This window comes from Rhinopithecus roxellana, chromosome 20 (genome assembly GCF_007565055.1).
Source record: "Rhinopithecus roxellana isolate Shanxi Qingling chromosome 20, ASM756505v1, whole genome shotgun sequence".
Classification (NCBI taxonomy): Eukaryota; Metazoa; Chordata; class Mammalia; order Primates; family Cercopithecidae; genus Rhinopithecus; species Rhinopithecus roxellana.
The window spans coordinates 63,992,287-64,014,307 of record NC_044568.1 but is presented as its reverse complement, the minus strand read 5'-3'; the positions used below and the strand labels follow the sequence as shown (position 1 = coordinate 64,014,307).

The 22,021-nt window shown below is 46.7% G+C and overlaps 1 protein-coding gene across 1 annotated transcript in view; it reads right to left on the bottom strand.

Annotated features, from left to right (window-relative positions):
- The window catches only part of LOC104677821 (ATP-dependent RNA helicase DDX19A), a 28,962-nt gene that overhangs the window by 4,893 nt on the left and 2,048 nt on the right, over positions 1-22,021 (bottom strand). The window contains exons 2-9 of the mRNA XM_010382952.2: positions 19,657-19,705; positions 13,917-13,967; positions 13,204-13,339; positions 6,800-6,892; positions 4,120-4,222; positions 3,634-3,748; positions 2,199-2,376; positions 1,615-1,852 (exon numbers count right to left, since the gene is read on the bottom strand). Of these exons, the coding sequence (XP_010381254.1) occupies positions 1,615-1,852; positions 2,199-2,376; positions 3,634-3,748; positions 4,120-4,222; positions 6,800-6,892; positions 13,204-13,339; positions 13,917-13,967; positions 19,657-19,705 (963 nt within the window). The remainder of the gene's footprint in view (positions 1-1,614; positions 1,853-2,198; positions 2,377-3,633; positions 3,749-4,119; positions 4,223-6,799; positions 6,893-13,203; positions 13,340-13,916; positions 13,968-19,656; positions 19,706-22,021) is intronic.

The following is a 22,021-nucleotide window of genomic DNA, read 5'->3' as shown; positions in this document are numbered from 1 at the left end:
TTTTTTTTTTTTTTTTTTTGAGATGGAGTCTCGCTCTGTTGCCCAGGCTGGAGTGCAGTGGCTGGATCTCAGCTCACTGCAAGCTCCACCTCCTGGGTTTACGCCATTCTCCTGCCTCAGCCTCCTGAGTAGCTGGGACTACAGGTGCCCGCCACCTCGCCCGGCTAGTTTTTTGTATTTTTTTTTAGTAGAGACGAGGTTTCACCGTGTTAGCCAGGATGGTCTCGGCCTCCCAAAGTGCTGGGATTACAGGCTTGAGCCACCGCGCCCGGCCCTTGTATGTTTCTTTGTTTCGAGACAGAGTGTTGCTTTGTGAGCCATGCTAAGTGCAGTGGCATGATCACAGCTGACTGCAGCCTCTAACTCCTGGGCTCAAAGGATCCTCCCACCTCAGTCTTCCGAGTAGCTGAGACCACAGGTATGTGCCACCACATCCAGCTAATTTTTTTTTTAAGAGTTTTAGAGATGGGGTCTCCCGATGTTGCCTATGCTGGTCTCAAACTCCTGGGCTGAAGCGATCTTTCTGACTTGGCCTCCAAACGTGTTGGGATTACAGGCATGAGCCACTGAGCCTGGCCTCTTTTTTTTTTTTTTTTTGAGATGGAGTCTTGCTCTGTCACCCAGGCTGGAGTGCAGTGGCGCAATATCAGCTCACCGCAACCTCCGCCTCCCGGGTTCAAGTGATTCCGCTGCCTCAGCCTCCCGAGTAGCTGGGATTACAGGCATGCGCCACCACGCCTGGTTTATTTTGTATTTTTAGTAGAGACAGGGTTTCTCCATGTTGGTCAGGCTGATCTCCAACTCCTGACCTCATGTGATCCGCCTGCCTCAGCGTGCCAAAGTGCTGGGATTACAGGCATGAGCCACCATGCTTAGCTGTCTCTTTTATTCTAAAATCATTTAGACATTTTCTTCAGAAATCTTAAATATTTATTTTTTCTACTATCAATGAGAACTATCATATTTTCTAAGTATTTGCTGTTTGAGACTGGAAAACTATGCGTGTGAATGTTATGACTAACCATCTTGCTGAACTTTTTTTTTTTTTTTTGAGACAGAGTCTCACTCTGTCGCCAGGCTGGAGTGCAGTGGTGTGATCTCAGGTCACTGCAAGCTCCGCCTCCCAGGTTCACACCATTCTCCTGCCTCAGCCTCCCGAGTGGCTGGGATTACAGGCGCCTGCCACCATGCCCAGCTAATTTTTTGTACTTTTAGTAGAAATGGGATTTCACCATGTTAGCCAGGATGGTCTCAGTCTCCTGACCTCGTGATCCGCCCGCCTCAGCCTACCAAAGTGCTGGGATTACAGGCTTGAGCCACCATGCCTGGCCAACTTGTTGAATTTTTAATTTTTCTTACAAATATGAGTTGATTCTCTTGGGTTACGTAATAATACATCATCCACAAATAAGACATAAAGTTCAGGGGCTCTGTTTAGGCTATGTATCCCTTGGGATACTACCATTACCCCCACTAAAGGAGAGCCTGTCTCTTATATCTTCAGAAAGCACTTCCTTTCTTCCCATGGCGCCCAGGGGCATCCAGTCCTCCTAAGCCCTGTGGGGAGCTGGCTGAGAGGGAAGGGCCAGGCCTGCCACTGCTGCTGCTACTCACATGGCAGAAGATCATGGCTTGAGCAATGGTGATGGCCCCATAGAGGTTACACAAGGCCTGGAACTTCTCGTCTCTGCTGCTGCACAGGACATAGTACTGCTTGATGGTGTCCAGGGTCTCTTCCTCCCGCTTCAGTTTGATAATGTTTGGGTCTGGGACCACTTTCTGGGCAAACTTCCACACAGAATCCTCAAAGGTGGCAGAGAAAAGCAGCATCTGGCAGTTCCTGGGCAGCATCCTGCAAGGGAAGGCCCTGGCATGTGGCCCCAGGTGGCCCCGGGAAGCAGCGGAAGCACAGCCTCCCCAGCTGGGAGGGTCTAGATGCCCAGGAAGGCTGAAGGGGGAGGAGGAGCAGTAGGCCTGGGTGGGGGACAGGGGTTGGGGGAGAGTCCCTAGGTCTCCTTTCTCAGCCCAGGCTGGGAGGGACTGTGGTCAGTGCTGACATGGAAATGGCGTGTCAAACAAATGCTGCTGAGAGTACGAGAGCCAAGACCCTGGCAGAGGCCAGAGGAGGCGTCTGAAGTGAAGGGAGAAGACACTGCAGATGGGGAGGCTGAGGAGTCCTCTGCCCTCGAGACCCCTACCTCTGGATGCGGATGCTCTGATCCTGGTGGCCCTGAGTGGCTATCATGACGTCAGCTTCATCCAGAACAAACACCTTGATTTTCTTGGGATCAATGAACTTGAGCTTGGAGCACCAGTCCAGCACGGTCCCAGGGGTGCCAATGACAATCTGCTCGCTGATCTTCTGGCCTCTTTCCACTGTGGAGACCCAGGTGATTTTCATGGGTATTTCAAAGGCAAAGCCAGCTCTGGAAATCAAAGCCCTGCCCATCCTTCTAGGACTAGGAGAACAAGTTATTTCCAGATTTCAAAACACACATGAGTGTTCCCCTCAGTCTTGGTTTCTTCTGCTGTGAAGTGGGCAGAATGATACCTATCTCAGTGCACTGTGGTCAGGATCAAATCCCACATAGCAATCCTTCAATAAGCATCAGTTCCTTTCTTCTTCCTCCTATAATCCAACATCATCCAACTCTTTTTATGTTTGTTTATTTATTTATTTATTTTGAGACAGGGTCTCACTCTGTTGCCCAGACTAGAGTGCAGTGACACAGTCATGGCTCACTGCAGCATTGACCACACAGGGTCAAGTGATCCTCCTGCCTCAGCCTCCCAAGAGGCTGGGACTACAAGCTGGTACTTCTACGCTGGCTAATTTTTTTTTTTTTTTTTTGAGATGGAGTCTTGCTCTGTTGTCCAGGCTGAAGTGCAGTGGCGTGATCTCGGCTCACTGCAAGCTCTGCCTCCCGGGTTCACGCCAGTCTCCTGCCTCAGCCTCTCGAGTAGCTGGGACTACAGATGCCTGCCACCACAACCGGCTAATTTTTTGTATTTTTTAGTAGAGACGGGGTTTCACCGTGTTAACCAGGATGGTCTCGATCTCCTGACCTTGTGATCCGCCCGCCTCGGCCTCCCAGCATGCTGGGATTACAGGTGTGAGCCACCACGCCCGGCCGCTTGGCTACTTTTTTTTTTTTTCTGGTCTATGTTGCCCAGGCTGGTCTCGAACCATGTGCTGAAGCAATCCTCCCACCCTGGCCTCCCAAAGGGCTGGGATAGCAGGTGTGAGCCACTGCACCTGGTTTTGCTTACTTTTAAAGAAAGGGAGCTGACACCAACCTTCCATCCTCAGTCCTGTTAATCCCTCTTTGGTAAGCAGATCCCAGAACTCTGGATGCTAAATTCAAAACTCTACCTTCTTAGCGAAGAACTCTAGATATTAAGAACTCTGTGAGCCACGCATGGATTTTTTTTTATCAACCAAAAATCTTATTTTAAGACTGAAAAAGACTGTTAACAAATTAGCAGGTATTCAAATAGATTCAAAGAGAACAACACAGTTAGGCTCCAGGGTCAGACTGAATTAGAAAGTTGAATATGGTCATTGCATCTTCAAAATTCAAACACCCAACCCCCTACTCTGCTCACTGTTCAGGTGTCACCTGCTGTACTCACATTTATTGCCTCGAACAGCATAGGCAAGCTTCAGTTCTGGGTAAAATTTGCCCATCTGCTCAATCACTTTTCCTGTTTGAAGCGCCAGCTCATATGTTGGGGAGAGGCATAGACACTGACAGAAAAATCATAAAGGATGAGTTTAGGAGAACCATTTGGTAACAGACGTGAAGGCACCCAGTATGCTGATGTTATTAGCACTTGAATAGCACAGGGAAGCATGTCGTTCCATCCAGGCCCACCTTTCAGCTATAGATTGAAGCCTGCAGCAGGTAGCCCTGGCTTGGCAGAGGGCTTTGGAAGCCATGGTCTAAGGCTGCTGCTTCCAAGCACATCCTTCCAGGTCAGGGCCTGGTGTAGGAACTTGCTCTGCCTGAGCCACAGCCTAAGGCGTCAGAAGCTTCAGACCTCTCGTTAATCCCCACCAGATGGCACTGCGCTCCCCAGGGCAGGCAACCCAGGATACCCAGCCCCCCAAGCCCTCACCTGGGGATATCTCTCTGCTGGCTCCACTCGACTGAGCATGGCTAGGACGAAGGCAGCTGTTTTACCAGTGCCAGACTGAGACTGTGCAATCAGGTTCTGTGGGCTAGATCAAGGAAGAACAGAAATGAAACATATTGGTGAAACTCAGTAACATGTCAACGTTCTTTCTGAATGAAAGGCATATTTCCCCCTGATGCTTCTCTGTATTACCCAGGTTTTCTCCACTGGGCACAAATTACTTTTATATATTTTTTAATATGCTGTTAAAAAGCTGCTTAAATTGTAAAATAAATGATTATTTTAAACGGGCTTACACCAAGAAATTATCATTCTAGCCTCTAGCACAGCTAGAGGACTCCAGCTTTGTACCCCAAGGGTCACAGGGAAATGAAGTGTGCAGAGTAAGATCTGTACCCAGACAAGTTCCCATCAATATTTTTGGCTGAGGCGTGATGCATTCCAAAATTTGGCTCCTTCTGTGTGTGCCTTTCCCCAGCTTTATGGACAAGATGCTAAGTCAGGTGGATGTTTTACAGGGAACTTTTACATTCCACTTTATGGGATCCAGCATCATGGGAATAGGTGGCATGTTTGTCATTTTTAAAAAAGATAAATATGGCTCACGCCTGTAATCCCAGCACTTTGGGAGGCCGAGGCGGGCAGATCACGAGGTCAGCAGTTCAAGACCAGCCTGGCCAACATGGTGAAATCCCATCTCTACTAAAAATACAAAAATTAGCCAGGCATGGTGGCGGGCACCTGTAATCCCAGCTACTCAGGAAGCTGGGCCAGGAGAATCACTTGAACCTGGGAGGCGGAGGTTGCAGTGAGCCGAGACTGTACCACTGCACTCTAGCCTGGGCAACAGAGCGAGACTTCATCTCAAAAACAAACAAACAAACAAACAAAAAATACAAAAAGTAGCTGGGTGTGGTGGCAGGCACCTGTAATCCCAGCTACTCAGAAGGCTGAGGCAGGAGAATCACTTGAACACGGAAGGCAGAGGCTGCAGTGAGCCGAAATCGCACCACTGCACTCCAGCCTGTGCGACAGAGGAGACTCCATTTCAAAAAAGAAAAAAAGATAAATATGCCAGGCGCAGTAACACATGCCTGTAATCCCAACACTTTGGGAGGCTGAGGCTGGAGACTCACTTGAGGCCAGGAGTTTGAGACCAGCCCTGGCAACATGGTGATATCCTGTCTCTACAAAATTTTATTTTTGTTTTTTTTGAGACAGAGTCTTACTCTGTCGCCCAGGCTGGAGTGCAGTGGTGTAATCTTGGCTCATTGCAACCTCTGCTTCCTGGGTTCAAGCGATCCTCCCACCTCAGCCTCCCTAGCAGCTGGGATTACAGGTGTGCGCTGCCACACCCGGCTAATTTTTTTTAATTTTTTGTAGACACAGGGTTTCACCATGTTGGCCAGGCTGGTCTCAAACTCCTGACCTCAGCTGATCCACGTGCCTCAGCTTCTCAAACTACAAAAAAATTTGTTTAAAGTCAGGAGGTCGAGGCTGCAGTGGGCTATAATTGTACCACTGCACTCTAGCCAGGGAAACGGTGAGACCTTGTCTCAAAAGGAGCTCACTCTGGTCAGGGTGGGAGAAGGATGTGGAAGGAGGGGAATTCAGGGGCTTCAACTATCAGCTGGACCTGCTTCCTTTCTTGACAGGATAGGGCTACAGAGCTATTCTTGGTATTGTACTTTACACCTCTGTGTAGGTCTCAAAAATTTCCAAATAATATTTTGTTTGTTTTTTAATTCATTGCAACACCATTCACATCAAAATAATATTTTTCAAACCCAATTTTTTTTTTCTTGAGACGGAGTCTCACTCTGTTTCCCAGGCTAGAGTGTAGTGGCGCGATCTCGGCTCACTGCAACCTCTGCCCCTGGGGTTCAAGCGATTCTCCTGCCTCAGCCTCCCATGTAGCTGAGACCACAGGCACGTGCCACCATGACAGGCTAATTTTTGTATTTTTAATTAGTTTTTTTTTTTTTTAATGGAGACAGGGTCTTGCTCTGTTGCCCAGGCTAGAGTGCAGTGGCACCATCTCAGCTCACTCCAACCTCTGCCTCCCAGGTTCAAGCAATTCTCCTGCCTCAGCCTCCCGAGTAGCTGGGACTACAGGCACATGCCACCAGGCCCAGATAATTCATTTTTTAAATTTTTTTATTTTAGTAAGACGGGGTTTCACCATGTTGCCCAGGCTGCTCTCGAATTCCTGAGCTCAGACAATCCACCCACCTTGGCCTCCCAAAGTGCTAGGATAACAGGTGTAGGCCACTGTGCCCAGCTAATTTTTGTACTTTTAGTAGAGACAGGGTTTTGCCATGTTGGCCTGGCTGGACTCAAACTCCTGACCTCAGGTGATCCACCCGCCTTGGCCTCCCAAAGTGCTAGGATTACAGGAGTGAGCCACCATGCCCAGCCTTAAGCCCAATATTTAAGATAGCATAGAATAAAGCACTATTTTTCTCTATAAGTTTCTATTGTTAAGTGGAAAAGGCAGAAACTGTATCTAACTCCATCCAATTCTCTCTGCACTTGCCTAAGCTGTTTTCCTGAGGAAACACGTGGCCCCAAACAGCCCCTTCTGTTCTCAGGCACAAAAAGGCAGTTTGTGGAAGACTGATTTAATCACACTGGGAGAGATGCACTTGGTCTGCATACTCACGGTTCAGCAAGCATCATAGGTAATGCGTTCTCTTGTATCTTGGAGGGTCGATTGAAGCCCATGGCATAGACTCCCTGGAGAAGCTGTGGTTTCCTAGGAAGCCAGGAAGACAGAGGATGGATACCTAGAAGTTGGAATTGTTTAGAGGTCTAGAATCTTATCTTTTTCTATAGTTAGGAATGATGCTTCCTACCTCTGTCAGACGCATTTTCCTATGCCTTAAAAAAACACTGTCAATAACCAAAGCAAACCAAACCAAGCTACTGCCTCTCCCTAAGGAATCTTAATCTGCAACTATTTCTATAATTCATAAAATACAGACTGCTTTATTGTCTTAGAGAAATTAATGCTTTCAGCAGACCCACAAATCTGGCTGGCCTTGGAGGACAAGTGTTCCCTGGACACAGCAAGGGTGGTGGTTATTAATTCATAGCATTAAATAAATTACAAAATATATATCTAAAAATAGGCCAGGTGCAGTGACTCATGCCTGTAATCTCAGCACTTTGGGAGGTCAAGGCAGGCCAACTGTTTTGAGGCCAGGAATCTGAGACCAGCCTGGGCAAAACGGTGATACCTCGTCTCTACAAAAAAAAAAAAATACAAAAATTAGCTGGGTACACCTGTAGTCCCAGCTACTCAAAAGGCTGAGGTGGGAGGCTCACTTGAGCTTCGCAGGTCAAGGCTGCAGTGATCTGTGATTGAGCCACTGCACTCCAGCCAGGGTGACAGAGTGGGACTCTAAATAAGTAAATAATGGCCGGGCGCGGTGGCTCAAGCCTGTAATCCCAGCACTTTGGGAGGCCGAGATGGGCGGATCACGAGGTCAGGAGATCGAGACCATCCTGGCTAATACGGTGAAACCCCGTCTCTACTAAAAATACAAAAAATTAGCCAGGCGAGGTGGCGGGCGCCTGTGGTCCCAGCTACTCGGAAGGCTGAGGCAGGAGAATGGCGTGAACCTGGGAGGCGGAGCTTGCAGTGAGCTGAGATCCGGCCACTGCAAACCAGCCTGGGCGACAGAGCAAGACTCTGTTTCAAAAAAAAAAAAAAAAAAAAAGTAAATAATAAATGAAAATAAATACTATTTACTATACTGCTAAGATTTAGAAGTCCTTTTTTTCCATGTTCCTTCCAAAGCCAGCTGTGCAAATACTCAAGACTGTCAACAGGTAAGGAAATTGATGGGCTGGGCATGGTAGCTCACGCCTGTAATCCCAGCAGTTTGGGAGGCCTAGGTGGGATGATTGCTTGAGGAGTCCAGGCGTTCAAGACTGGCCTTGGCAACACAGTGAGACCCTGTCTCTAAAAAAAAACAAAACAAAAAACAAAAATGAGCTAGACATGGTGGCATGCACCTGTAGTCCTAGCTACTTGGGAGATTGAGGCAGGAGGATTGCCTGAGGCTAAGAGGTCGACACTATAGTGAGCTATGATTGCCCCACTGCACTCTGGGCGGGCCAACAGGGCCAGGTCATCTCTTTAAAAAAAAAAAAAAAAAGAATTTTTTTTTTTTTGAGATGGAATCTTGCTCTGTCACTCAGGCTAGAGTGCAATGGCGTGATTTTGGATCACTGCAGCCTCTGCCTCCTGGGTTCAAGCGAGTCTCCTACCTCAGCCTCCTGAGTAGCTAGGATTACAAGCACATACTGCCACACCTGGCTAATTTTTGTATTTTTGGTAGAGGCGGGATTTCGCCATGTTGGCCAGGCTGGTCTCGAACTCCTAATCCCAGGTGATCCACCTGCCTCGGCCTCCCAAAGTGCTAGGATTACAGGCGTGAGCCACTGCGCCCAGCGAGAAAAAAAGAAAACTGATGAAGCCAGTTTCTAGTAGCTGATATACAGTAAATAGTTAAAGGTTGTTCGATTAACCTACTAAACTTTACAAATGCTCAGATTCACTTAGGTCTAATCAAAGTAAACAGACACACACTAACTTCTTTTTGAGAGACATTCTCACTCTGTTGCCCAGGCTGGAGTACAGTTGTGTGAAGTGGGGTCACTGCAACCGACAGCTCCCGGGCCTCAAGAGATCCTCCCACCTCGGCCCCTTGAGTAGCTGGGGCTGCAGGCATGTGCCACCACAGCCAGCTAATTATTTTTTAAATTTTTTGTAGAGACGGGGTTTCACCATGTTGCCCAGGCAAGTCTTGAACTTCTGAGCTCAAGAGATCCACTTGCCTTGGCCTCCCGAAGTGCTGGGATTACAGGCGTGAGCCACCGCACCTGGACACCAACTTCTTATGTAAGCAGCTATACAAGAATTATCATTTCAGTTGCTCTTACACTGCATTTACAATAAGCTCTCTGCTACCTCTAAACTGACAAGATGTTTAAGAAAAATCATACCAGTTTCTAAAGAAAAGGCCACCCAACTGTTCTCTAAGCCTTCCTTGGAGTTTAGCAGGCTCTCTAAAAGGCAAATTCTCTGGCGTATATTGGTTCTCAGACACAAAGAACTTTAAAAACTTAATCTTTAGTATCTTCCATTTGGGAGAAAACGCTGTGACACTCGGCAGCTTCTAACTTGGTTGCCAAGGAAATAAAGTCACTACTTAATTGAGACTCAAAAGGTGACATTGGTTTCATTCTGTTTCCTTTTCCTACCAACAACTAAATCAGAGAGAACCTGCCTTTTACAGAGGACAATTCATCAGTGGTTAAACTGAGAGCTCATGTCTTCCAAATGGAAGAAATTAAAAAGCCAGTTGATACTTGGAGGAGCAAACTGTCACTCTAAGGAAATAACACCACATGTCTAGGTGTCCTGATACAGCTTAAAAATAGAAGTGGAGATAACAGATTTGGCGAATAAACTCCTGATAGAGAAAACACATACAAAAGCATAATTTCCTGAAAACTTTTTTTTTTTTTGAGAAGGGGTTTCGCTTTTATCTCCCAGGCTAGAGTGCAATGGCACGATCTCGGCTCACTGCAACCTCCCTCTCCAGGGTTCAAGCAATTCTCCTGCCTCAGCCTCCTGAGTCGCTGGGACTACAGGCCATGTGCCATTATGGCCGGCTAATTTTTTTGTATTTTTGGTAGAGATGGGGTTTCATCATTTTGACCAGTCTGGTCTCAAACTCCTGACCTCAGGCAATCCACCTGCCTCGGCCTCCCAAAGTGCTGGGATTACAGGCGTGAGCCACCGTGCCCAAACAAAAGTGTAACTGTTTAAAATTACATTTTTCGTCCAGCCTGGGCAACATAGTGAAACCTCATCACCATTTAAAAAAAAAAAAAAAAAAAAAAAAAAGTTATTGGGCCAGGTGCAGTGGCTCACACCTGTATGTAATCCTAGCAATTTTGGAGGGTGAGGCAGGAGGAATCTTTGAGAACAGGACTTCAGGAGCAACCTGGCCAACACAGCAACACCATGCCTCTATTTTTAAAAATAAAAAAATAAGGCTGGGCGCAGTGGCTCATGCCTGTAATCCAGCAGCCTGGGAGGCTGAGGTGGGCAGATCGCTTGAGGCCAGGAGTTTGAGACCAGCCTGGCCAACATGATGAAACCCTGTCTCTACTAAAAATACCCAAATTAGCCAGGTGTGGTGGCTCAGGCCTGTAATCCTAGCTATGTGAGAGGCTGAGGCACGAGAATCGCTTGAACCCAGGAAGTAGAGGTTGCAGTGAGTCAAGATTGTGCCACTGCGCCCCAGCCTGGGCAACAGAGTGAGACTCAGTCTCAAAAGTAAATAAATAAATGAATAGAAATAAAAATAAAAGGCCGGGCGCGGTGGCTCAAGCCTGTAATCCCAGCACTTTGGGAGGCCGAAACGGGCGGATCACGAGGTCAGGAGATCGAGACCATCCTGGCTAACACGGTGAAACCCCGTCTCTACTAAAAAAAAATACAAAAAACTAGCCAGGCGAAGTGGCGGGCGCCTGTAGTCCCAGCTACTCGGGAGGCTGAGACAGGAGAATGGCGTAAACCCGGGAGGCGGAGCTTGCAGTGAGCTGAGATCCGGCCACTGCACTCCAGCCCAGGCAACAGAGTGAGACTGTCTCAAAAAAATAAATAAATAAAAAGAAATAAAAATAAAAAATTGTTCTTCAAGATTACTTAACAATTTGTTAGCTTTGTTTTACGTGTCTCTTACTCAGTGGTAATAGCTGAAAGGAATGTGGCTTCAATTTGTCCACAGTGGCCATACTATAGATTTTGCTGAATTAAGCAAATAATCCATTGATTCCACCACATTCTTATTCATCAGCTACTTTCTATGATTGTGATCCTGGCAGGCAGCAAGAATAAGTAGGTCTTGTGTTCCTTGTAACACCCAGCACAGTGGCATCTATATAACACAATGATCCACACTTAATCCTCTATTAATTTACTGAACTAAACCTAAAACATAAGCCCAGGCACCGTGGCTCACACCTGTAATCCCAGCACTTTGCGAGGCCGAGGCAGGCGGATCACGAGATCAGGAGTTCGAGACCAGCCTGGCCAACATAGTGAAACCCTATCTCTTCTAAAAATACAAAAATTAGCCGGGCATGGTGGTGTGCACCTGTAGTCCCAGCTAACTCAGGAGGCTGAGGCAGGAGAATCACTTGAACCTGGGAGGTGGAGGTTGTGGTGAGCTGAAATCACGCCACTGCACTCCAGCCTGGGCAACCGAACAAGACTCCATCTCAGCCGGGCGCGGTGGCTCAAGCCTGTAATCCCAGCACTTTGGGAGGCCGAGACGGGCGGATCACAAGGTCAGGAGATCGAGACCATCCTGGCTAATACGGTGAAACCCCGTCTCTACTAAAGAATACAAAAAACTAGCCAGGCAACGAGGCGGGCGCCTGTAGTCCCAGCTACTTGCGAGGCGGAGGCAGGAGAATGGCGTAAACCTGGGAGGCAGAGCTTGCAGTGAGCTGAGATCCGGCCACCGCACTCCAGCCTGGGCGACATAGCCAGACTCTGTCTTAAAAAAAAAAAAAAAAAAAAAAAAAAAAAGACTCCATCTCAAAAAAACAAAAGAAAAAAAAGAAAACCAAAAACAGATTTGACAGATTTTTTTAAAAAGCAGATAAACTGTAAGACTGTAAACCCTATAGTCTAAATATACATATATGTATATTTTTTTGAGACAGAGTCTCACTCTGTTGTTCAGGATGGAGTGCAGTGGCACAAACTTGGCTCACTGCAACGTCCGCCTCACAGGTTCAAGTGATTCTCCTGCCCCAGCCTCCTGAGTAGCTGGGACTACAGGCCTGCGCCATCACGCTCGGCTAAGTTTTGTATTTTTAGTGGAGACAGGGTTTCACCATGTTGGTCAGGCTGGTCTCAAACTCCTGACCTTGTGATCTGCCCACCTCGGCCTCCCAAAGTGCTGGGATTACAGGCGGGAGCCACTATGCCTGGCCTTTTCTTTAAAAAAAAAAAAACAAAAAACAAATAGCACATGTTCTCACTTAAGGGCTTACCTAATCAGAAATGTTCCTGACATCCAGAAATCACCTGTCAGTCAATATTTTATTGAAAGTTCTAAGAGTATAAGAGAAATAAGACTTTTAGCTATGATTAATAAATTTGAAGCATTAAAAAATTCCTACCGAGAGAATAGGGTAGCCAAGACACAAGGGGGGGAAATTAATAACTGCAAATTTTTTCATACTTTTTGACTTTTGAATCATGTGATTTTTTCATGTGACATCTTTGCAAAGAAAACAATAGCCAGGCACGATGGCTCATGCCTGTAATCCCAGCACTTTGAGAGGCCGAGGCGGGCGGATCACCTGAGGTCAGAAGTTCAGGACCAGCCTGGTCAAAATGGTGACACCCCGTCTCTACTAAAAATACAAAAAATTAGCCGGGTGTGGTGCCGCACACCTGTAATCCCAGCTACTCGGGAGGCTGAGGCAGGACAATCACTTGAACCCGGGAGGCGGAGGCTGCAGTGAACCAAGGTCGCACTATTGCACTCCAGCCTGGGCAACAGGAGTGAAACTCTGTCTCAAAAAAAAAAAGAAGCCGGGCGCGGTGGCTCAAGCCTGTAATCCCAGCACTTTGGGAGGCCGAGACGGGCGGATCACGAGGTCAGGAGATCGAGACCATCCTGGCTAACACGGTGAAACCCCGTCTCTACTAAAAATACAAAAACTAGCCGGGCGAGGTGACAGGCGCCTGTAGTCCCAGCTACTTGGGAGGCTGAGGCAGGAGAATGGCGTAAACCCGGGAGGCAGAGCTTGCAGTGAGCTGAGATCAGGCCACTGCACTCCAGCCCGGGCGACAGAGCGAGACTCCGCCTCAAAAAAAAAAAAAAAAAAAAAAAAAAAAAAAAAAAAAAAAAGAAAAAAATATGCTACTTTTTAAAAGTAAAAATTCTCACAAGAATCTCTGAGATGCTAAGTTTTATGTGGGGAGAGACTGGCAAGGAAGAGCTGTTGAAAGGAGCGAATACTCACAGCCGAAGCTCTTCAAACGACTTCACCGAGTACAGAGGGGAGTTTGGATCCCGCTGCAGGACTTCTACTTGGTTTGTGTTATCGACAAGGTTGCTTCTGATCAGCTTGTTGAGTAAGGACTGGGCAGCTCTGTCCTCTGTCAAGAAGAAACCAGTAGATCTTCATACTCATCTGGCAAACCCCACGCTTATAAAGCCACTGTTTCTCCCTCTCCACACTAGCAGCTGGGCAGTCACGCATGGCTGGAGAAAAACCATCACACTGATAGGTCTCTATTTATTTATTTTAGAGATGGGGTCTTGCTGTCACCCAGGTTGGAGTGCAGTGGCACAATCACAGCTCACTGTAGCCTAGAATTCCTGGGCTCAGGTGATCCTCCCACCTCAGCCTCCCAAGTAGCTGGGAGTCCAGGTGTGTGCTACCACACGCAGCTCATTTTGAAATCTTTTGTAGAGATGGGGGTCTCCCTATGTTGCCCAGGCTGGGCTTGAACTCCTGGCCCAAAGCAATCCTCCCACCTCGGCCTCCCAAAGTGCTGGAATTACAGGCATGAGCCACTGCTTCAGGACTTGTTTGGTTCTCCTCCTCTCACTGACTATTCCTTCTCTGATTCCTCTCATCTCCTGGATCTTGTAGCTTGGAGTGCCTCTGGCTCCAGGAAGGCAAGCCCTGGGTCATACTGTCTCTTGCCAAGGGCATCCAAGAGTAGTTACCTTTCTCCTCTTCATCTGTTTTCTCAGCAGTGGTACTGGTTTTGATAATACCTACACAAGAAAACAGTTGTCATAATTAGAAAGGCAAACATGAGAACTACCAAAAATGTGGGACAATATAAATAAATACACTGAAATTTATTTTATTTATTTATTTTTTAGACGGAGTTTTCCTCTTGTAGCCCAAAGTTGGAGTGCAATGGCGCAACCTCGGCTCACTGCAGCCTCCGCCTCCTGGGTTCAAGCGGTTCTCCTGCCTCAGCCTCCTGAGTAGCTGGGATTAGGCGTGTGCCACCACACCTGGCTAATTTAGGTATTTTTAGTAGAGACGGGGTTTTGCCATGTTGGCCAGGATGGTCTTAAACTCCAGACCTCAATCAAGTGATCTGCCCACCTCGGCCTCCCAAAGTGCTGGGATTACAAGCATGAGTCACAGTGCCCAGTCTGAAACTTATTTTAAGTAATCAAAATATAAATAGTTGGCATTTCTTTATGTTTAGTGAATTTTTATTTGTAGATTTTTTTTTTTTTTTTTTTTTTGAGACAGGGTCTCCCTCTGTTGCCCAGGCTAAAGTGCAGTGGTGCAATCACAGCTCACTACAACCTCAATCTCCTGAGCCGAAGTGATCCTCCCACCCCAGGCTCCTACTTAGCTGGGACTACAGGTGCATACTACCACATCCTCCTGCCTTAGCCTCCTGAGTAGCTAGCACTACAGGCATGCGCCACTATTCTCAGCTAATTTAAAACAAAAACATTTTTGTAGAGATGGAGTCTTGCCGTGTTGCCCAGCTTGTTCTCAAATTCCTGGCCTCAAGTAATCCTCCTGCCTTGGTCTCCCAAAGCACTAGGATTACTGGCATGAACTACTGTACCTGGTGAAAAATTTTAAATTTCTAGAAATTTTGACTAATTTCAGACAGATCAGAATATGTTACCTCTTAATAGTCCTACTTTAAAATACAGCCTTATTAGCAAACATAGTCTACCATTTTTTACCTTTCAGATTGGCAAATTCTGAAAGTTTGACTATTAATTCTGTGATGAGATTGTAGAGAAACACTCTCATTCTTGCTGATGGAAATATTAACTGGTGGCCAGGCACAGTGGCTCATCCTGTAATCCCAGAACTTTGGGAGGCTGAGGCGGGTGGATCACCTGAGGTCAGGAGTTTCAGACCAGTCTGACCAACATGGAGAAACCCTGTCTCTACTAAAAAATACAAAATTAGCTGGGTGTGGTGGCGTATGCCTGTAATCCCAGCTACTCGGGAAGGCTGAAGCAGGAAAATCACTTGAACCCAGGAGGCGGAGGTTGTGGTGAGCCGAGATCATGGCACAGCACTCCAGCCTGGGCAACAAGAGCAAAACTCTTCTCTCAAAAAAAAAAACCCCAGAAATATTAATTGGTATAATACCTAAGGAAAGGACTGAAAATACTGAGAAAAATTGCAAATGTCAGCCTGGGCAACATAGCAAGACCTAGTCTCTACTAACAATTTAAAAAATTAGCCTGTAATCCCAGCTATTCAGGAGGCTGGGGCAGGAGAACAGCTTGAGCCCAGGAGTTTGAGCCACTGCACTGCAGCCTGCGTGACAGAGCGAGAGACTGTCTTTATTTTTTTGAGAAAGAGTCTCACTCTGTTGCCCAGGATGGAGTATAGTGGCACGATCTCGGCTCACTGCAACCTCTGCCCCCCAGGTTCAAGTGATTCTTCTGCCTCAGCCTCCCAAGTAGCTGGGACTACTGGCGCGCACCACCATGCCTGGGCAATTTTTGTATTTTTAGTAGAGACGGGGTTTCACCATATTGGCCAGGCTGGTCTCAAACTCCTGACCTCATGATCTGCCCGCTTGGCCTCCCAAAGTGCTGGGATTACAGGCATGAGCCACCATGTCCAGCCTATAAGATCCTGTCTTTTAAAAAAAAAAAAAAAGGCCAGGCGCGGTGGCTCAAGCCTGTAATCCCAGCACTTTGGGAGGCCGAGACGGGCGGATCATGAGGTCAGGAGATCGAGACCATCCTGGCTAACCTGGTGAAACCCCGTCTCTACTAAAAAATACAAAAAAACTAGCCGGGCGAGGTGGTGGGCGCCTGTAGTCCCAGCTACTCGGGAGGCTGAGGCAGGAGAATGGCATAAACCCGGGAGGTAGAGCTTGCAGTGAGCCGAGATCACGCCACTGCACTCCAGCCTGGGCTTCAGAGTGAGACTCCGTCTCAAAAAAAAAAAAAAAAAAAGCCAGGCGTGGTGGCTCATGCCTGTAATCCTAGCACTTTGCGAGGCCAAGCGGGCGGATTGCCTGAGCTCAAGAGTTCGAGACCAGCCTGGACAATATGGTGAAACTCTGTCTCTACTAAATATAAAAAATTAGCTAGGCACAGAGGTGGGCATGGAGGCGTGCACCTGTAATCCCAGCTACTTGGGATGCAGAGACAGAAGAACTGCTTGAACCTGGGAGGCGGAGGCTGCAGTGAGCCGCCACTGTATTCCAGCCTGGGCAACAGAGAGAGAATCCATCTCAAAAAAAAAAAAAAGAAAGAAAAAGTTGCAAACGCATATACCTTTGACCTAGCAAATCCATTTTTGGGGAATTTATCCTACAAACACTTGTATACATGTAAAAAGAGCTAAGTTCATGGTTATTTCATGAAGCATTATTTATAATAGCAAAAGAAAGGGACCACCCAAACATCTATGATTGCTTAAAAAATCATGGTATATCAGCCGGGTGCAGTGGCTCAAGCCTGTAATCCCAGCACTTTGGGAGGCTGAGGTGGGCAGATCACCTGAGGTCGGGAGTTCGAGACCAGTCTGACCAAGATGGAGAAACCCTGTCTCTACTTTAAAAACACAAAATTAGCCAGGTGTCATGGCACATGCCTGTAATTCCAGCTACTTAGGAGGCTGAGGCAGGATAATCGCTTGAACCTGGAAGTTGGAGGTTGTGGTGAGCCGAGATCACACCATTGCACTCCAGCCTGGGCAACGAGAGAAACTTCATCTCAAAAAAAAAAAAAAAAAAAAAAAAAGGTATATTGACACAACGCAGTATCACATAATTATAAAACACAAGGAGGGGTCAGGCACAGTGGCTCACGCCTGTAATTCCAGCACTTTGGGAGGCCGAGGTGGGCAGATCACCTGAAGTCAGGAGTTGACGACCAACCTGGCCAACATGGTGAAACCCTGTCTCCACTAAAAATACAAAAAGTAGCCAGGCATCATGGCAGATAACTATAATCCCAGCTATTCGGGAAGCCAAGGCAGGAGAACTGCTTGAACCCAGGAGGCAGAGGTTGGAGTGAGCCAAGACTGCACCACTGCACTCCAGCCTGGGTGACAGAGCAAGACTCTGCCTCAAAAAAAAAAAAAAAAAAAGGCAGGGATGAAACTGCATGTATTGATACAGAAAGTTTGCCAAGGGATACTGTTGAGTGAAAAAGTAAGTGTACTGTATATATCACGCCGCATTTTGGTTAAGAGAATATGATAATCTATACTTACATTTGCTTTGCATAAAGTCTTTGGAAGAGTATTAAAAATCCATCAACAGTGGCTACTTATGGAATAGGATGGTGTTATGAGCTGAATTGTGTGTGGCCCCCTGACCCCAAACTCATATATTCAAGTCCTAACCAGTACCTCAGAATGTGACCTGATTTTGAAATAAGGTTGCTACAGCTGTAGTTGAGGTCACTAGGGTGGGCCCTAATCCTTGTACTTCATTATACTTTCTGAGTTTTGAACCCAGATTCACTTTTCAAAAAGTTAAAAAATTTACGTCGTGCAGGATCTGGATGTTATTTAAAAAAAATAGTCAGGCGTGGTGGCTCAAGCCTGTAATCCCAGCACTTTGGGAGGCCGAGGCGGGCGGATCACGAGGTCAGGAGATCGAGATCATCCTGGCTAACACGGTGAAACCCCATCTCTACTAAAAATACAAAAAAATTAGCAGGGCGAGGTGGCGGGTGCCTGTAGTCCCAGCTACTCGGGAGGCTGAGGCAGGAGAATGGCGTGAACCCGGGAGGCGGAGCTTGCAGTGAGCCGAATCGCGCCACTGCACTGCAGCCTGGGTGACAGAGCAAGACTCTGTCTCACAAAAAAATAAATAAAATAAAATAAAATAAAATAATAAAATAAAATAAATAAAATAAATAAAATAAAATAAAATAAAATAAAATAAAATAAAATAAAATAAAATAAAATAAAATGGGTCAGGTGTGGTGGCTCACGCCTGTAATCCCAACACTGGGAGGCCAAGGAGCGTGGATCATGAGGTCAGAAGATGGAGACCATCCTGGCTAACACGGTGAAACCCCATCTCTACTAAAAATACAAAATAAAATTAGCCAGGCGTGGTGGCGGGCGCCTGTAGTCCCAGCTACTCGGGAGGCTGAGGCAGAAGAATGGCGTGAACCCGGGAGGCAGAGCTTGCAGTAAGCCGAGATCGCGCCACTGTACTCCAGCCTGGGTGGCAGAGCGAGACTTCATCTCAAAAAATAAATAAAAAAATAAATAGGCCGGGTGCGGTGGCTCACGCCTGTAATCCCAGCACTTTGGGAGGCCGAGGCGGGCGGATCACAAGGTCAGGAGATCGAGACCATGGTGAAACCCCGTCTCTACTAAAAATACAAAAAATTAGCCGGGCGCGGTGGCAGGCGCCTGTAGTCCCAGCTACTCAGGAGGCTGAGGCAGGAGAATGGCATGAACCCAGGAGGCGGAGCTTGCAGTGAGCCAAGATTGCACCACTGCACTCCAGCCTGGGGGATAGAGCGAGACTCTGTCTCAAAAATAAATAAATAAATAAATAAATAAATAAATAAATAAATAAATAAATAAATAAAATTAGGCCAAGTGCAGTGACTTATGCCTATAATCCCAGTACTGTGGGAGGCCGAGGCAGGAAGATCTCTTGAGCTCAGGAGGTCAAGATCAGCCTGGGCAACATGACAAAACCCCACCTCTACTAAAAATATAAAAAATTAGCCAGGTGTGGTGGTGGACGCCAATAGTCTCAACTACCTGGGAGGTGAGGTGGAAGGATCTCTTGAGCCTGGGTGGCAGAGGTTGCAGTGAGCCAAGATCACGCCATGCCACTCCACTCTAGCCTGCACAACAGAGTGAGACCCTGTCTCAAATAAAGTTTTAAAAATCTAATATAAAAAATAAAAAATTTAGGCCAGGCGCAGTGGCTCACGACTGTAATCCCAGCACTTTGGGAGGCCGAGATGGGCAGATCACAAGGACAGGAGATCAAGACCATCTTGGCTAACATGATGAAACCCTATCTCTACTAAAAATACAAAAACAAAAAACCTAGCCGGGCGTGGTGGCAGGCGTCTGTAGTCCCAGCTACTCGGGAGGCTGAGGGAGAAGAATGGCATGAACCCGGGAGGCAGAGCTTGCAGTGAGCCGAGATGGCGCCACTGCACTCCAGCCTGGGCAACAAAGCAAGACTTCGTCTCAAACAAAATAAATAAATAAATAAATAAATAATTTGCCAAAATATTATCAAATGAACAGTAGCAGTACAGTCCAATAGAGAGACTCTCAATTTTAAGAAGTCAAAGGATAAACTTTGGAAAATTGACATATCCCTTCAGTAACAAAATCTAATTTACTGGCTTGTAAACAGCTAACGTTTACACTAAATAACAGCTCTTTGTACAATGCAGCTATGAGTGCAAAGCAGCGGCCCACATGGAACTCTTTTCTAGCTTGTAGTTACTAGTGACTCACCATTGGTATCTGCTTTGACTTTCTCTTCCTTGATCTGCAAATTGGTCATCTGAATAGGAATAAAAGAAAACAGGGTTAAGCAAAGGATCCAATAAAAGGAAGGTCCCTAAGAAAAGAGAAACTTTCTAGTAAAAGTCTAGTCTGAAATTTTCAGCACCAGTATTCAGGGAATTGGTTTGTTCCCTCAAAGTAGAACTGCTGAAAGTCTGTGTGAAACCATCATTTCAAACATCTTCAACAGCCTTCAAACAAGGCAAGGGGTGGGCTAAATATAATGGTTGGGGGGAAAGTTTCAGAAAACCTCAAACTCTGCTTATCTCCCAACTCAAGTTCTTTCTATCTATTTATTTTCTGAAACAAGGTCTCACTCTGTAACCTAGGCTCGAGTGCAGCAGCACAATCATGGCTCACTGTGGCCTCAACCTCCTGGGTTCTAGCGATCCTCCCACGTCAGCCTCCCTAGTAGCTGAGACCACAGGTATAAACCACCAAGCCTACTCGAACTCAAACTTAAACTCCTGGGCTCAAGCAATCCTCCCATCTTGGCCTCCAAAGCACTGGGATTAGAAGTGTGAGTCACTGCACCCAGCCTTCTTCTGTCACTTTCATTGGTTTTCTCTACTCTAGAGAGCAGAGCCACATGATAACCTAAGACCATGAATCATTTATTAAGTGAAGGTACACAAGTCTAAGTGGTGAAAAAACAGGTATTCTCCAACTATTAGGAAGCATTTATTTACACCAGCCTTCTGATAAGCTGAATGCTTAGAAGCAGACACCAAGTATGTTTAGGCCTGTATTTGTGATATTCATATCACAGCTAGGTTACGGTCACAGATTTCACAAGGTTTGAAACCAATTATCAGTAACTGTCTTTCAGAGTAGATCTGATGCTAAACGCTAGATTTTAAACTCCAGAGTACAAGGCCCATGCCCTTGATAATGCTTTGTAATTTCTTTGTGGAAACTGCCGGTTTTATACCTCTGACCTGCTCCTTCCCCTGAACTCCAGTGCTGTATTTCCAAATGCCTGATGGCTACCGTGCAGAAAAGAACATAGCAGGCCTGACCACTCTCCTTAGGAAAGCCTATTTGCAAGGCTGGCCCTTGACTGTCACCTGAGAACTTGGACTTTGGGAAGGTTCTCATCATCCCTAGAACTGATAAGAGGGGGTGAGTCTGCCTCAACTGTTTGTAAAAACATGTAATTTATGCTAACCACCTGCATTCCTTCTGGAAGTCTGGAATTCTGGTACATGCTAGGCACAGGGTGACTATATGACAGGCCCCCAATAAAAGCCTCAAGTAGTCTCTAACAAGCTTCCCTGACACCACTTCATACAGTAACAGTAGCTGTTACAATTTGCTACGGGAAGAATTAAGCACACTCTGTGGACTCCATTGGGAGATAACTTGGAAGTTTGCCTGGTTTCCTCTGGACTTAGCCCATGAGCCTTTTTCTTCCACTAATTTTGCTTTGTATCTTTTCACTATAATAAATCATAGCTATGAGTACAACTACATACTGAGCCTGTGAGCTCTCCTCACAAATCGTCAAACCTGGCATCTCCTGGGGACTCCCACAACAGGTACTTACCAAGATGTCTCCTTATTTTAAACTCAGAACAGCCAAACCTGAACTCACCATTCCCTTTTTTCTTTTTTTTGAAACAGGGTCTCACTGTCGCCCATGCTGGAGTGCAGTAGTGTGATCACAGCTCACTGCAGCCTCAACCTCCCTAGGCTCAGGTGATCCTCCCACCTCAGCATCCTGAGTAACTGGGACCACAGGAGTGCGCCACCACCACGCCCAGCTAATTTTTTTTTTGTATTTTTGTAGAAATGGGGTTTCACCATGTTGCCCACACTGGTCTTGAACTCCTGGGTTCAACTGATTTGCCTGCCTCAGTCTCCCAAAGTGCTAGGATTACAGGTGTGAGCCACCGTGCCCAGCCTTCACCATTCTTTTTTTTTTTTTTTTCTTTTGGAGACAGAGTCTCACTCAGTAGCCCGGGGTGGAGTGCAGTGGCGTGATCTCGGTTCACTGCAACCTCCACCTCCCAGGTTCAAGCAATTCTCGTGCCTCAGCCTTCTGAGTAGCTGGGATTACAGGTGCCTGCTACCATGCCTGGCTAACTTTTGTATTTTTAGTAGAGACAGGGTTTCACTATGTTGGCCAAGCTGGTATCAAACTCTTGACCTCGACTGATCTGCCCGCCTCGGCCTCCCAAAGTGCTGGGATCACAGGTGGGTGCCACCATGCCCGGCTGCCTTCACCATTTTATCAAATCTGCCCTTCCTCCCACTTTCGTATTCCTGTTATCGGAATGTTAGTAATAGCAATAGGATCCAAGTTGAAAACAGA